This window comes from Thalassophryne amazonica, chromosome 16 (genome assembly GCF_902500255.1).
Source record: "Thalassophryne amazonica chromosome 16, fThaAma1.1, whole genome shotgun sequence".
Taxonomy (NCBI): Eukaryota; Metazoa; Chordata; class Actinopteri; order Batrachoidiformes; family Batrachoididae; genus Thalassophryne; species Thalassophryne amazonica.
In genome coordinates this window covers 36,475,949-36,492,383 of record NC_047118.1, presented here as the reverse complement: position 1 = coordinate 36,492,383, position 16,435 = coordinate 36,475,949, and the positions used below count along the sequence as shown (strand labels likewise).

General features: G+C 40.2%; 1 protein-coding gene across 2 annotated transcripts in view; it reads left to right on the top strand.

The window, feature by feature from the left end:
- The window catches only part of LOC117528403 (TLC domain-containing protein 4-B-like), a 124,087-nt gene that overhangs the window by 46,217 nt on the left and 61,435 nt on the right, over positions 1-16,435 (top strand). The window contains exons 4-7 of one of the 2 annotated variants that reach the window (XM_034191033.1): positions 7,616-7,674; positions 11,013-11,107; positions 11,252-11,325; positions 11,595-16,054. In XM_034191033.1, coding sequence (XP_034046924.1) covers positions 7,616-7,674; positions 11,013-11,107; positions 11,252-11,325; positions 11,595-11,946 — 580 coding nt within the window. In that variant the 3' untranslated portion in view covers positions 11,947-16,054. Of the gene's footprint in view, positions 1-7,615; positions 7,675-11,012; positions 11,108-11,251; positions 11,326-11,594; positions 16,055-16,435 lie in introns of those variants that run through there. The other variant, XM_034191031.1, reaches the window with a different exon arrangement.

The window sequence follows — 16,435 nt, the reverse complement described above, 5'->3', positions numbered from 1 at the left end:
CTCTAAAAATATTAGTCCTATCGATGTTCTGTTTTGGCAGCATTAATCCTTGACCCAGAATACATAAAAATACCAAACGACAAGTGACAGCTCTCCCCAGTTTGTACGTGATCAAAGTTATACACACGCATGCAGGCATACATGCACAAAAAGGCCATTTGGCTTTTAATATATAAATGATTAAGCGCCCCCTGCTGAAATGGCATGTGAATCCAGAATTTAATTATCAACGTCTGTTGTTCACTGTTGCTAGCTAATATCCTTAATTTCTCCAAAAATATTGATCCTATCAACTATAATTTTCGTGGCATTCATCCTTGACCCAAAATACATAAGCATACCAAACGGCAAATGTCAGCTCTCCACAGGTTCTCCATGATCAAAGCCATACACACACACACACGTGCACACAGAGGCCACTTGGCTATTAAAATAAATAAATGGTGTTACGTGACCCAAGTGGACTGCTCGAGACATTTTTTTCTGTTTTAACTGGTTAAGCTGGCCAGGATGATAGGAGTGATGTTGGTGATAATAATGACAATGATGGCTACAAATCTTCATCTTGATGTGATGACAGTGACACTGATAGTGACGCAGCAAATATGTTGATGCCAGCATGCAACTAAAAAGAGGAATAGCGTCTGTGTTTTGCTGTTTTGTTCCATAAATGGCTTTGAAAATCATATTTGAGGCTTGCTTTTCAAACTGTAAGTGAAATTCTGAAAGTGATTCTAAAAGTGTATATCACAGACAAACTTTAAAATTTTGGAGTGGAATTTGATCATGAATATGATGTGAGTAGGAAGAACGGAATTGGTATAAGTGAAAACCATGAGTTGTAGCCAAGCTTTACGATTAGCAGTGGGACTGACAAGGTGGAGGCACAGATCTGATGACGTGATGATGGAGAAAGGCCTGTTACTTCAACATTTTGACCTCTGATGACATCATACTTGACCTAATTACTGACTAATAGGCACTAGATGATGAAGAGATTAAAAAAAAAAAACATTAAGCTTCAGTGGTCTCAGATGAAGCCCAGCTGGAAGTAGAAAGACTGAGGAATGCTCCAAAACGCAGTAGGTTCCCTTTAAAGTCCATGTTAAAATATAAAATTAAATGGGTGATGTCACAGAGTGGCCATTATATATACACAATCTGAGAAATACTATAGTACTGATGCACCAACTTTCAAGTTTCATAATAACGTGCACTGCCATCTGCACCATTCTCCAGGGGTAGTGTATTTTCTTGACAGTCCTTATAGCCTTGTTGTTTTGTTTTAGTTGTTTAATTCTGCAATACAAGTCTGCCTCAGTAAACCAAAACTTAAAGAAAATAACATTTAATGGCTCACGGATTATGTCAGTCGTTGACTGAAAGGAAGAATAAGATAAGTGAAAATAAATGTAAGACCTGAAGTGTCAGTGACTGTGGCTCAGTTGGTGGAGCAGGTTACTTACACATCAGTGGATTATTCTGCTTATTTATTATAACAAATGAACCATGTTTATTTGACTTAAAATATGTTTGAATCCTTTGTTATCCTAAACTTGCATAAAATAATTTAAAAGTATAGTGTTACTGTTTTTGTTTTTTTACGATTTAAGTTATAAAAAGAATTTTCTTTAGCATGACTGTAATTTTGTTCCTTAGCATTTAGATAAGGGATTTATATGATATTGCCAATATAATCAAAATTAATGCAGTCTGGAAACAATCTAGAATTTCATCCACTGAGGGGGGAAATTCAAAGAATCAGATGTTATAACCAACATTTGATTTGGTTGATTTAGAAATGATTTACGAGAAATCATATGGATGTTAACCTAAAATGGGTCTCAGGTAATTTCAAAACCTCATGTGTGCGCACACACACACACACTTCCTCCTGTAGTTATTCTGCATGATGGCGATGAAGGAAAAGACAAGACAATATGGAATTTCCCCCAGATAAATATGTCCTCTTCATTAAAATGAGGTGTAATTTTGCAACATGTTACAAAAATAAACCTACATTATAATGCTTGGATTTTGGTAGAAACTAAATTTTCCTCAATTTTGGGGAATTTGAAAGGTCCTATAGCTTTAAGGTAATCAGTTGCATCACAATTTTTGAGTTGGATTAATTAATCAGGTTTTACAGTGTGGCTGTTGAATCATTGCAGCACACCTCCCTCACCCTCATTGTATTTCGCTGTCAGCCCGGCCAGCACTGCTGACAGAGTGAAAAAAGGAAGAAAAAAGAAAGTAGGGATCAAGGGGCAGGGAAGAGGGGAGAAGAGATGGGAGTTCACCCCTCCTCCCACCAATCCCCATCTGCAAAATGTTCAGGTGTCTGGTATGTATCCCAAGCCGCCCTGTTATATTTTGTTGTAAGTAGCTTTTATTCCAGTGTTGGTGTTCCAGCTTTGGTGTTTACATTTTTTGTTTCAGTGTCTTTGTGACCACGTATTGTCTGAAATAATTTCTCAAGCCCGCCATCTTAGCTTATCCGCTTTACCCGTCGGCATGTAGCCTGTCTCCAGCCAAGTAGCAGTGTGTTAAAGCTCATCTTGTTGCAACAGCGGAGTGCCACAAGCCTAAATTCTCCAGTCAATCTGATTGTATTACAGAATCATTAAGACGTGCCACACAGCATCATTGTTCTCCCTGCTGTTCTCTATAGCACCACAGTGGCTGTTAGAGCCCATATTGTTTTCAGCTGTTTGGACCTTTTCAGTGTGACTCTCTGGCAGTCAGTTCTGCCTCAGCTGTTATTGTAATCCATTCAGTTGAAAGCAGCGTGTCAAATTGCTTGTGTTAAATTCCTTTATTGACTCATGTGAACTTGAAAGATGTGATGGGCCAGCGAGAGCAGACAACTACATCATTTGACAACAGTGACGCTTCAGGTTTAGGTTGAGACTAAGCTGTCATTCTGCAAGATGTCTCGTCCAATTATAGTCACTTCAGTGTAAATTCAGTTCGTCATTCCATTTTACAGATACAGAAACTTTTTTAATTCCCAAAGGGCAATTTAGGCTGTTCAACTGTTTGGTAGAGCATAATGATATCGACTAAACTCTATTGAAAAATATGAGGCCATTAAAGGGCTATGTGTCTGCAGTCCATCGGCCACCCATACACATTCATGCAAAATAAAAATTCTCAAATGTCAGAGGAAACAGTATGGTATATGTTTTCTCTAAGTGCATTGGTATTTTGATGCATCTGATCAGGACATGATGGATTCTTACAAAACACATTTGAGACATGACCTAGAATACTGTATGAACTAGGCATGTGAATCTCATCACTGATAACGATTCGATACACACCTCACTACACTACCAGCGATATGATACATATAGCGATACATGACGATACTGACTATGTGATTCACCCTTGTTCCCGATTCCATGCAATTTGATGGCAATTCACTTAGACTGTTTTGCTCATGAAACTCCACAGACATCATTCAGTGGATCTGGAGGGCCAACAGAGTTTGCAAAACGCAAAATCACGACTCACCTTCAAAGCTTCCTGTGTTTGGTGGATATCAGCATGTTGTTGACCATCAGAGACTGCACAGTCCAGGAGGGCCGTAGAACAAACCCCAACTGGCAGATGAGCATCTACGAACTGATGGCGTTCCTTGCAATCCTTTTCCGAAGGGCTGCCAAGGGCTATGTTGTTGCCATGCGATTCATGTGGGCCAATAGATTCGGCAACCCAAATATCAAAGCTATGATGCCCCGTAACCGCTTTCTTGAAATAAGGTACCTTTGCTTCGACAACGAGGACACCTGGAAGGAACGCTTACAAATGGACAAATTTGCAGCAATTTCTGACATCTGGTAGCGGTTTGTTCAGAAGTGTGTGTCCTCCTACAGTCCAGGGCAGCATGTTACCGTGGATGAGCAGTTATTTCCATCAAAGATTCGTTGTCCCTTTCTGCAGTACATTGCATCCATGCCTGACAAGTTTGGAATCAAGTTTTGAATTGCTGCAGATCTGGACACAAAGTACATGTGCAATGTTATCCCTTACTTGGAAAAATATCTCACTCGTCCGGCAGGTGAGAGGTTATCAGAGAATGTTGTTTTGAAGTTAATGGGACCATTTATGGACCAGGGAAGGACTGTAACTATGGACAATTTCTTCACCTCTCTGTCTTTGGCTAACAGGCTTCTTCAACGAAAAACAACTCTACTTGTCACCATCAACAAAAATCGTCGGGAGCTACCAGTAACTGTAAAGGAAACCTCGGGCTGCCAGTTGTACTCACCACAGGTGTTCACATCTGGAAGTGCCTTGCTGATGGTGAATGCAACAAAAAAAGAAACCTCTGTCTTCTGAGCACAATACATCAGAAAGTGGAAATTGTGGACACCCAAAAACAAAAACCAAACACTGTTGTTGATTACAACCATTTCAAAAGCACATGTTTTGTAAACAGCATAACAGGATCCACAGAAAGTTGCCAATTGTTCATGCTGCAGCTCGCCGAGGAACTTCAAAACAGACATTTGCAGGAAAAGGCACTAGGGGAAGAGCGCAAACAGCAACGTGAGTTTCTCAGAAGAAAAAGACACAGTGCCAGGTGCGCATACTCTGCAATAATAACAGAAGCACTGAATGTTGTGTACACTGCCGAAAATACACCTGTGGCAAATGTAGGAAAGACGCACCTTGGGAATGTGGAAACTGTTAGTTATGACAACTGTATGCTACATTTGTGTGCTTTGTATAGCCTCCATATGTAAGAAGCCTTATCTTTGGGAGAAAAATTTTTTTGTCTTCTTCCTGAAGTTATACATTCCAAGATGAAATGTTTTTTGTTGGGGGGGGGGGGGGGGGTGCTAATCCCAGTTCTGACATTGTGAGCTTTGTAGAGTAAATTGTCATTGAAATTGGTGTTTAGCCTACAACCAAATTACAATTCATGAAGGATTTACATCAGAAATACTTCTGCCCTTCTTAAAATGACAGGCAGTTATTAAAATAAGTGTTTTTGTGACAAATAGAAAACATATCTTGGATCAAATGATAAAAATAGGGTAAATATGGACATCTGTTTGTTGGCTAAATAAAATATAAAATGAAAAATAGTTACTCTTAGAATCGGCGCAGCAGGGGCGGTATTGCATTTGCTCTACTGTACTGTTGTGATGAAAAGGGAGCTGACCCAAAAGGCGAAGCTCACGATCTACTGGTCAATCTTCGTTCCTACTCTCACCTATTGTCATGAGTGTTTGATCATGACCGAAAGAACTAGATCGTGGGTACAAGCGGCCGAAATGGGCTTCCTCAGGATGGTGGCTGGTGTCTCCCTTAGAGATAGGATGAGAAGTTCGGTCATCCGCCAGCTGAGGTGGTTCGGGCATCTGGTAAGGATGCCTCCTGGGCCCCTCCCAAGGGAGGTGTTCCAGGCACGTCCATCGGGGAGGAGACCCCAGGGAAGACCCAGGACTAGGTCGAGAGATTATATCTCCACACTGGCCTGGGAACGGCTCTGGATCCCCCAGTCAGGGGTGGTCAATGTGGCATGGGAAAGGGAAGCCTGGGGTCCCCTGCTGGAGCTGTTGCCCCCGTAACCCGAACGCGGAAAAGCGGTTGAAGATGAGTGATGATGATGGTTACTCTTAGTACATGAAATAAGATATGACCTCAATGAAATTGCCTGCAAAATGAATAATGTTGCAGGGGCAGTGGAAACTAATGGTGGCAGACAAACTGAGGAGTGATCTCGAGCTGAAATAATACTTTGGCACTCAATAGGCTGTAACAATAACAATAGGCTGCTCACAGAAGCAGCCTATTATTTCTTTGGAATGTGCCATTTAACACATGAAGGGCCAGACAGTTTCACTTGAGCTGCATGTTAACATGTTTTGCAAAGAGGACGGGGCAGGCAGCAGAAAAAAAAAATCTCTGGGCCTTCAGGCGTTAAAGCTCCTGCACAGAACCATGAGGTCTAAACACAAATATGAACCGAACTGTGACTTTTTTGTACTGCAACACCCCTAATGATCAAGTCTCCTTTTCCAAGTCAAAACTCTAGAAACTGGGTTCGGAATCACCTCAAGACGTCTATCACGTGGCAAGCCAGAAACTGGAATGTTACATTGGTCAGCTGTCAAAGACATGAGTTAGTGTCTCAGCCCTAGCCATAGACAGAATTGGTCTAATCATTTTAATCTTATGTAAATGGTAAAGGGCGGTCGTCCTCACTTCCCTAATATAGATCTACAAATAAAAAGACGGAGCCAGAATCACAATGAGACTGAATCATACAATCACCAAGTAAAAGTGTGAAATGTTTAAATAAATGTCTGTCAGGCAGGACTGATAGCCATCATCTGAGTTTAAATGTAGAAAGTTATACCACATACAGTTTTTCCACTGCAGCCAAACAGGCTTCAAGCTTTGCAACATGAATAGAATAGAACAGAATAGAGCCTTTATTGTCAGTGTACATGTATACAAGAAAATTTGTCTTGCTTAATCCATCCTAATTACAGTTAGACACAATCCAACCACTAGGAACACTTGGTGACCAACTCCAGATGTAGAGACTCTCTGCGTTGGTCGGGGGCAGAGAAAGCAGCAGACCCTAAATAAGTATGTTTTTGATTGTGGAAGGAAAACCATGCAGACATGGGGAGAACATGCAAACTCCACACAGAAAGGGCAGGAAGCGATCCCACAACGTCTTGCTGTGAGGCACCAGTGCTAACCACTGATCCACCATGCTGCCATGGAACCATAGGCGGAAAACCACTGACTTCACTCAGTCAAAGTCCAGCCATGTATTGCTTCTATCTGTGTACCTAAAACCTGTGATTTCACCAGTCTACCTGACTAAAGACATGAACTACTTAGAATCACTTAGTTTGGTGGGTGAGTGGTGGAAATTTTACTTTCTTAAGCTGGGGTTTTCCACCTCTACATAAAAGTTGTTACCAGCGCAAGCAGGCTTCTACATGTCTGTATCGTCAGTATAGTTCAGCACAAAGATGATACAAACCATTAGTGATGTAAGAAATGTTGCAGTACACGAATACATTTTCATATATTTTGCTTAATGGGGAAGAAGGTGGTGAAATGTGCAGAATAAGATGAAAGAGGTGACCAGTGTTATACACCCTGTATGGTACATGCCTGTGCACGAGCTTTGGTGTATGGTGTTTTGTTACACCACCCGCCAGCCAGTTGTTTGTTACGTGATACGTGTAACGGATGCCAGCATCAGACATCAAATGAAACAGAGATATCTTTGTTGTTTTAAAGTTTTTCAGTAGATACTGTTTGTGGCAGCAGGTAACAGTGTCAGTGGATTGTATGGTATTTTTAACAGATGTTTCGTGACAGCAGCCTCATCTTCAGCATCTTTTCTTACAAGGCTATTCTTAAGGCTTGTGAACATTAAACAATCATTACACAATTAGCCTTTAGCAACCAGAGCTATCCTAACCATCAGTGGAAGGGTTTAGTGAGCCAATAAGATACAATATTTATAGAATAGGAAATGGTTTCACTCTCATTTATCTTGAGTAATAGGTGACTGTGTTGGAAGCATATTTATTGCAGTGTGTTTTGTCTTTCTGTGTTTTATGCTGTTCCACAGGGGTGACCCCCATCTTGTCAAATTAAATGTAGCCATAACATGCGGCTACCTACTTTATGGTAAGTTTCTTCTTCTTCAAAAAAAATAAAAAATAAATAATAATCATAATTTTTACCTCACTGTGTTTCACAGTTTGTCATTTAATCTAGCTGACAAACTGGACTATATAAACACCTTTCTGACAACTAGTTGAGCTTTATGAAAGTGGTACACACTTTGGTACTTTAATAACTGTAAATTAAAACAAACTGTTCCAAAGAGGCTAGATAATCTCGCATTGCAGGTGCATGAGCCAAAGAAACTCTCAGGTTGCACGATTATTTAATTATTATTTATTATTTAGGGGAGGTGGTAGTCTAGTAGTTAAAGCGTTGGGCTTGAGACCAGGGGATCCTCGGTTCAAATCCCAGCCTGACTGGAAAATCACTAAGGGCCCTTGGGCAAGGTCATTAATCCCCTAGTTGCTCCCGGTGTGTAGTGGGCACCTTGCATGGCAGCAGCCTCACATCAGGGTGAATGTGAGGCATTGATGTGTAAAGCGCTTTGAGCATCTGATGCAGATGGAAAAGAGCTATATAAATGCAGTCTATTTACCATTTATAATACGATAAGTGCTAAATAAATAAATAAATAAAACAGACAGAAGATGCAGCTAAGTGTCCAATTACTTAACAAGTCCAAGGGTGGTATTAACAAATTATTATCACTTTACCGAGGTGTTGCTAGGCCGGTATCGTAGATTTACGTCGACGCTATCTGGCTATACCCGCCCGCTATGCGTAAACAAATAACGTCATAGCGCGCACAGCCCAAGAACTGTCCGCAGAGGAAAACATAAAAAGGCGAGAAGTGTGTTATGGATATTCCGGATGATTTTCTCCTCATCTAACTCGGGCGAATATCAGTCATTTTGGGTGACTGGGCGTGAACGTCGGGCCTCTGAAAATGCATACCGCCCTCCAAAAGCATGTTATTGTATTATTGTCCAAGCAGTCAAGCAGTAAATATTACTGTTGGGATCACCATATAGTCAGTTGACAGTTCTGTTAGAACATCCCTCAAATGTTCATATAATCCCCCGGAGTCATCCATATGTGCATAGAAGGCCTCATACCTTGACAATCTCCCTGCTTCTCTCTGTCCAGTGAAGGTACATCCAGTTCATATGATTAGTGCATCTTGGTGTAGCAGACCAAACGGTCTGCCCCTAAAAATTGGTCCACCTTTTGGATCTGCACATGCGTCATTTTGGACCACAGCAGCACGTCTGAGACAGAGTCCACCAAAAGAAATCAAATGGACTAATGGGATGCTAAGAGCCCATGGGGATCTTATCATCCCATAATGGGGTGATATGAATGGGGTGATATGATCATTTGATGGTGATCATATCACCATCAGATGATAAAGGTAAAACCTCTTAAATCATTCTAAAGTCAGTTTTAAGCAGAAACGAGGTGAAATTTCGTGACACTTTGAAATGTCAGATGTGCAGTGAACACATCAACTAGCAGCTCGTTTAGCCGCGGCGCTCTGATCGCTTCTGCCACCTTTTATGATGAAATAATGCTGAATTTATGTGGAAATGATTGTTGTACAAAAATTTCAGATATATGTCGCTGAGATAGATGATGACTGGAGTGTAGTTTTAAGCAGAAATGAGGCATTAATCCGTGAAACACTTCATCAAGGGGGAGCAATTTTTAGGGGGACCATTCGGTCTGCAACACCAGCATCTATAGCATTCTCACCTCTCCAACATCTGAGCAATGGACGGTTTTCTACACTTGAAGAGTGTCGATTGACAGAAGGAACCACAAAGCTCTTCTACTGCATTATATCGCCCTGACCAAAGCAAATCTCTATAGATGATAGGTTGCATAAGTAATCAGCCCCTTTGGTATAATACCTGTAAATAATCAGTTTAATTGCCAGTGAGGGGATGGATACATGAACATTTCCAAGTCACTGAATATGTCTTGAACTTTATTTACATCACTTATGAAGAAATACAAACAGTATGGCACTCTATGGTAAATCTGTATGGAGTAAACAGTTCTCTGAGTGACTGTGCAAGGAGAACAGTGAGGAATCGACAGAATAGGTCAAGTCTTCGCAATATTACAGAGATGAAAGAAAGCATTGTTTGTAATTTCTGTAATGTATAGGTGAAAGGACAGTGTGGGATCAAGGATCACCCCAAGATTTTTTGCTTTATTACTGTGAAGAAGAGCACATGTATCCAGTGTTACTGGCATCTGACCAAACTTGTGTTTGTGTCTTGCCAAACTAATAATAATCATTAGTCTTGTCAGAATTTAAGATACAAAATGCAAAACATGCACTATGCACAATTTCTCCAGTCACAGACACAGAAGCCTATAACTTCTTCTGGGTGTCTTGGTGGCTTTCCTCACTCTTTTCCTTCTTGCATAGTCACTCAGTTTTTGAGAACTGTCTACTCCATGCAGATTTACCATAGAGTGCCATACTGTTTGTATTTCTTCATAACTGATGTAAATAAATTCCAAGACATATTCAGTGACTTGGAAAATTCATGTTTCCATCCCCTGACTTGTCTGAAGAAAACTGGCAATAAAACTTATTATTATTATTATTATTTACAGGTAATATTATACCAAAGGTGGCACATTACTTATGCAACCTCATGTTGTCTGTACTTATCTTGGCTTTTATATTTTTAATTAATTTATATCAAGTCGTAGAGATTTGCTCTGAGTTTGAGTTTAAGAAAGATAATTTGACATTTTTATATTGAGAAGCGTGATTTACTTTTTGAAATGGCATAAATAAATTAAAATGTGTGAAATACCAAGGGGCTGAACATATTTTTCAAGGCATTGTACATGTTGTAAGTAATCATAAAATGCACACGTGTTAATTACAACACTACACAATTTTTAGGTTTGGAAAAACATTACTTTAGTGGTATGTACCTGTTCTTACACATTTCCTTCACTGATTTTTTTTTTTTTTTTACAGGAATTCTTCAATAAGACAGTTGCCAAAGCAAGACTTGATTACTAACGATATTTTAATGACTTTAACCCTGTTCAGGACTTTAGTGAGCACAATATCGGGAAAGCAATTGCCATGGGATCCAGTGGACCCCAAAAGTCCTAATTGGGCTAAGGTTGTTAAATAGGTGAAATTTTCCTTTAGGTTAAAAATTAGCAAACTGTGGCTAAAAACATGAAGGCATGTTATGTTATTTAAAGTGCGTTACAGTATTCTCTCCAATTTTGTCCTCAGTTTATTTCACAGCTGCTGTTTAGCTCTGTATTGCAGTTGTGTGCATACCTGGTAATATTTTACTGAAAAAGATTTCCAGTTTCACCTGTTTTCTGACACGCCTCTGATTTTTATCCTCATTTAGATCTTCTGCTGCTAGCATGTAACTGGAGCACAGTGGGAGACAGCTTCTTTGTCTGGCACCACTTGGCGGCGCTCTATGCATATGGATATGTGCTGGTGAGTCTGTAATGCTTCAGTACCTAACTGCATACTGCTTTCACAGTAAAGCAATCATTTACTCATGATTTTGAACACCGTGATCCATGCCGCCTATATTAACTTGTGTGTATTTATAATTGATTGTTTATTTGACTGTTGCAGACACGCGGTGTGCTTCCATATTTTGCCAACTTTCGTCTCATTTCAGAGTTATCCACACCATTCGTGAACCAAAGGTAAATTCTGTATTCATCTACCAGAGGTGGGACAAAATCTCTATCAGGTCTTGGCACTGCAAGTCCAAATTTAGTTTATCTGTCATGATTTGGGACTTGAAATGTGACTTGAAGTGCCAAGACTCGAGAGTGACTTACTGGTGAGTTTGCCCCACATCTGAAACATAATACGTTTGCCATTTATCGGTTTATAGCCTTGTATTTGTGTGCAAAATATACAGTTGTCAGCCATTGTTGCTTGCCATTTCTTAATCACCTTTTCCTCACAGGTGGTTCTTTGAGGCATTAAAGTACCCTCGCTCAAACCGGATGGTGGTGTTAAATGGTGTTGCCATGGCAGTGGTGTTCTTCCTAGTGCGTATTGCAATTATGCCATCTTACTGGGTCAGCGTTTTTGCCACCTTTGGCACTCCAGAATTTGAGCGCCTTGGCTTTGGTGCCCAAGTGGCCTGGATCACCTCCTGTGTTGCCCTGGATATCTTGAACACAATCTGGATGTATAAGATCACCCGTGGCTGCTACAAGGTGTTGACTGTGACTAAAGTACACCAGGTTAAGGAAGGAGCAGAGGCACCGTCATCCACAAACAAGAAGAAGCACATCAACAACCACTCAGACTGAAATATGGATCACAGGAACAAGGGGACAAAGGATGCGTCAGCACAGTCACATTCACAGAGAGGGGCTGGACATTTTGGAACCTCTCAGCCTCTGCTGCTGCGGTCTTTGTGTCCCTTCAACCTCACATCCTCGAAGTCCTGTATCTCAACCCTGAGATCTCCTTGGCCAGTGGACAAGGCTAAAAGTCCTCAGGTTCTAACTCTGACATGAAACAAGAAGTCTGCTCTGTTACATACTGGAGCACCAGCCTCAGCTGTCTGTTTTTACTGACAGATACAATGCTGCTGGGTGACAGCTCTTTGTTGCAGATAACAAAATAGCACTCTCAAGCACACGTTCATCTCCGTCACTTGACGTCGTCATTATTACTAATAGTTTTTCCTTTCACCTCATCTGTCTCCCCCTCACTCTCAACTTCTACCAAAGCCCAATCATCTCAAGTGCCTGTGAAAGACAGGAAAGCAATAATTATGAAAGAAGTAGATCACAGTTGATAAGAGCATAGTAGCTTCAGAAATTTGACCATCTCGTATTACTCCTGAACTACTGGAGGCCTCATTTGTTGTCTGTTACATACCCTTGTAGAGACAAACTCCCATCCTTTGTCTTCAGAGTAAACAACTCTCACCAGACTCTTGCCATGTTTTGGAATCTATAGGGCTCATGTAATAAACCCACCAGTCCTAACAAAAAGACAGCCAGAAAGACACCATAATGCCTCTTATATGGTATCACCTGCTGTGGCCTCCTTGTAACAAGTGGCGCTTGCCTGTATCACCAGCCTTACCCCTTCATCCTCCTTGTAATCTGAACAATAATTAACTAACTATATATACACGATACAATATATGACAGCCTAAGCATGCAGAGACTCATGGATTATGGATTGGCAAGCCAGTCACACCTACAACATATTTGCTTCTCATTGGATAACGTTGCCTTTTCAGTTGTTGTGACAAACCCAAATGTTCTTTATTTCCAACTTGCACAACTGGCCACCTGTCTGCAGCTCTTGTTATTGCCATTTTCTCCCCATTTGTTACACTGCATCAATTCTTTGACAGGTTACAGTGCTATGGCTTTTTCACATGACATTCATCACAATCATATGCCTCACTGGAGAGGGGGTTCCACTTTCCAGCATGTCCTCATGGTCTATTCTACCCAGAGATGTGAATTAGTAAGAATTTTTCCTATCAAAGCCATCATTGGTTCTGCTTATTGATCCAGTCCTTTATTGATTCTGTTATCGATTCCTGTCAATTTCTTATGTAGCAAAACGTAGGTCTGCACAGGTTTTCAGTCAGGATTTGAATCAGGAATTGGTTCCAGTTGAGAGGCAGTTCCAAATTTTCTATTCCATCACAATTGTATGCATCAGGTGTTATCAATGCGTCATAGCGATGTCAGGATTTCCATGTTACAGAAACTTGTGTTATGATTTCAGATGCATCAGTCATGGGTCTAGCAAAAAGGAAAACAACTGCATTGATGCTGAAAACCTGCAAAGGCCTACATTTTTCTACAGGGGAAAAAAAGAATTGATCAGAAATCAATAAAGAATCAAACCGATAAGCAGAATCGATAACTAAAGTCTCAATCTTCATCACGAAACTACAGCATCAATGCGGCTGTTTTTCTTGTTGCTTGAAACAGAGGTTGACCTCGTGATGTCAGATGTGACGTCCTAACCTGTGACTTTTGTCGAAATTGATAAGAATTGATTACATGTGAGGTATAAGAGTCTAATGGATTGGAAAAATTTGGGTTCAGTTCTCACCTGGAATCTGCTTTCAGTTTCCATCCCTAATTCTACCTCTCCCGACATTATTAAAAAGTTTTGTCAGGAACTTTGTCATAACTTGGTAGACTGGGGGGGGGGGGTCTGCTTTGCACTGTACAGAATAATTGTGTAGCCTGTTTGTGATCTCGCTGGTCCAGGCCCCCGTCTATGGAACTGCACACAGTTCTTCTCACAAAACTGTTTTCAGTGTCTTTTTAGAGAGACACCCCTAGAGGCTATTATGGCCCAAATTATCTCTTCTGTTCTTAGTGACTATGAGAACCTAATTGACAGTAAAGAAAGTTGCAGAGAAAGGTCTTTGTGTCTGCATATGTACATGTGTATTTGTTACCAAATACAGTGACTTTGTATGATTGAAGTCACTGCATTTGGTGTAGAAAGTCAGTCATAGTAGTAATGGGACATTTTTTAGACTTCTCTAATAATCAAGTTCAGGTGGATGTATTGCATTTTACAAAAAGTGACACTTCCAGACGAGGTTCTATGACTGCAGAATTTGACACATTGTTTTTGTTTATGTAAATTCTAATTCACGGTTACTGTGCATGCCAAGATTGACATATTTCTGTCATGTCTTAGTGAATAATCGATACAGCTGAGCAGCATCTAATTACTCCTTGCATCAACCTGGCTCGCTTTCCAAAATTATTGTTTTAGCTAAGTATATTGAATGCATGCATTTAGAATTCCGATTCCTTTCTGCATGCCTCTGCATACACTCATACGACTGCTGTGCAGACAGCGTCTGCGTGGGGCTGAATCACAATGGTATGTAACCACATTCTCTATGCCAGCTGGAAATACTACTTTTTTTAATCAAGTGAATTCAGTAATTGTTTTTCATCTATAATCTGCTATTGGCAGATGAAAACGTAGTGATCAATACAGCTGTTTTAATGATAGACAAATGGATCCTGTCAATGACGACCTGCAAAGTTTATACTCTGCTAGCATGTTGTTTATTCCCATTTGCATTCTGCCGAAACCTTTGTTTCTGTCTATGGTCGGGTGACGGTTAAGGTCTTCTGAGAAGGTTTGCATGTTTACACTGTGGAAGTATACAGCACACACCCTGTGGAGCAATAACCCAGTGATTGTCTGTACTTCTGTCTGTCACCACACAGGACGGGCTACAGTTGTTCCTTCACACAAACAGTGGGCACAGTCGCATTTGTATTAGCATGATTTTTATATAATATCAAACCAAGTGACTAATACTTTTTCTCTCTCACCTCCTCTGTGTTTCACGCATTTACTCCGTTTGTATATATTTTTATAATCTGCCTGCACAATGATTAATCCGGCCAAGTATTAGAGTCTGAAGCCGAGCCCTCTTGGGGAGCAGCATTTGTCGTGGATTTTATCCCCTCCTGCTCTGGTGAATACAGGGCCATGTGTCTATGAAAGTTGATGAAATTTAGTGGCATTAAGATGAGCTTAATGTACCCAAGGTGTCGACAATGAAATGTTTTCTTCACTTTAGCTCTACACCACAGCAGGGACATCAGATTTTTTTTTCCTGACCTGTGAGACTCAGAGTTGTGTATATTTGTAGAATAAAGCTGTATTATCTTTTAATCAAGAAACTAATCATTTGACTACAGTATAAGAAGTTGCTTACCAGTAACATTAATTCGCCTGCTGCATTAAAGTCACCTTTATTTATGTTGTTGACTGTGAAGTGAGGCTGTTCTGTTACACACCTTGTTCATGAAAAATCCACACACACATTTTGCCCGATTGTTCCTGAACTGAAAACCACTACTGAGCTGAGAGTTTTTGTATTCATCAGGGGTTTTCTACAGAACACATTTCAACATCCGAAAATCTCATTGTCCATCACACGTGTTGGCTTTTTGGAAACTGACAGAATAAACTGAATGATTTACGTGACATGGCTGCTTTTTAAAAGGTCTAAATCAATCAGTCATTTTTATGGTTTCATGTGGATTGAGCTGTTCATAGGGGTGTGCATCTCTCCCTTTAAATAATGTGACATGTATCTCGATGTATGGGCTAAAATATGAATCAGCAACCATACATTTTACTATAGAATTATTTGATTTGAAGCAATTCGGTTTGGCATGATATGTTGCAATCAGATACAGTTCTTTGTTTATTGTAGACATTCATCTTCGATGATAAATTAGACTAAGACAAGTGGCATTGCTTACGGTATATTTCAAAACATATTTCATGAAAAAATTGATTTTCTTCAAGTTTTTGCTACTGTGGTGCAGCACATTGATGCTGCCTCTGCTCACCTTTTGTTCACCACTGGGGTCAGCACTACATACAGTAGCAGAAACCATAGCATAGAAGATGGCCCAGAAGAAGAAGCCAGCTTTGGATAACATAGCATATATAGCTTTCCTGTTCTGAAGCAGTATGGTGTTGTTAAAGTCATGAATCGAATGTAAAGTTCAGAAGTGTAGATTTATCCATAATACCACTTACCAAGCTGTAGTGGCATGTTTTTTTTATTATTATTATTTCGTAGGCAAAGTAAACATTCCTGTGAGACTTGTGAGAGCCTTGCACCAACCCTTCAACTTTTTTTATGAGAGTTTGCAGACACAGAAGTAGCAATGAAACGCTGTTAATTCAAAGTCTGTATACCACTAACGTCGATCTGTGGACTAGGACATATTGCATTTAAATTGAGTCAGGGCTCCATGTATCAGT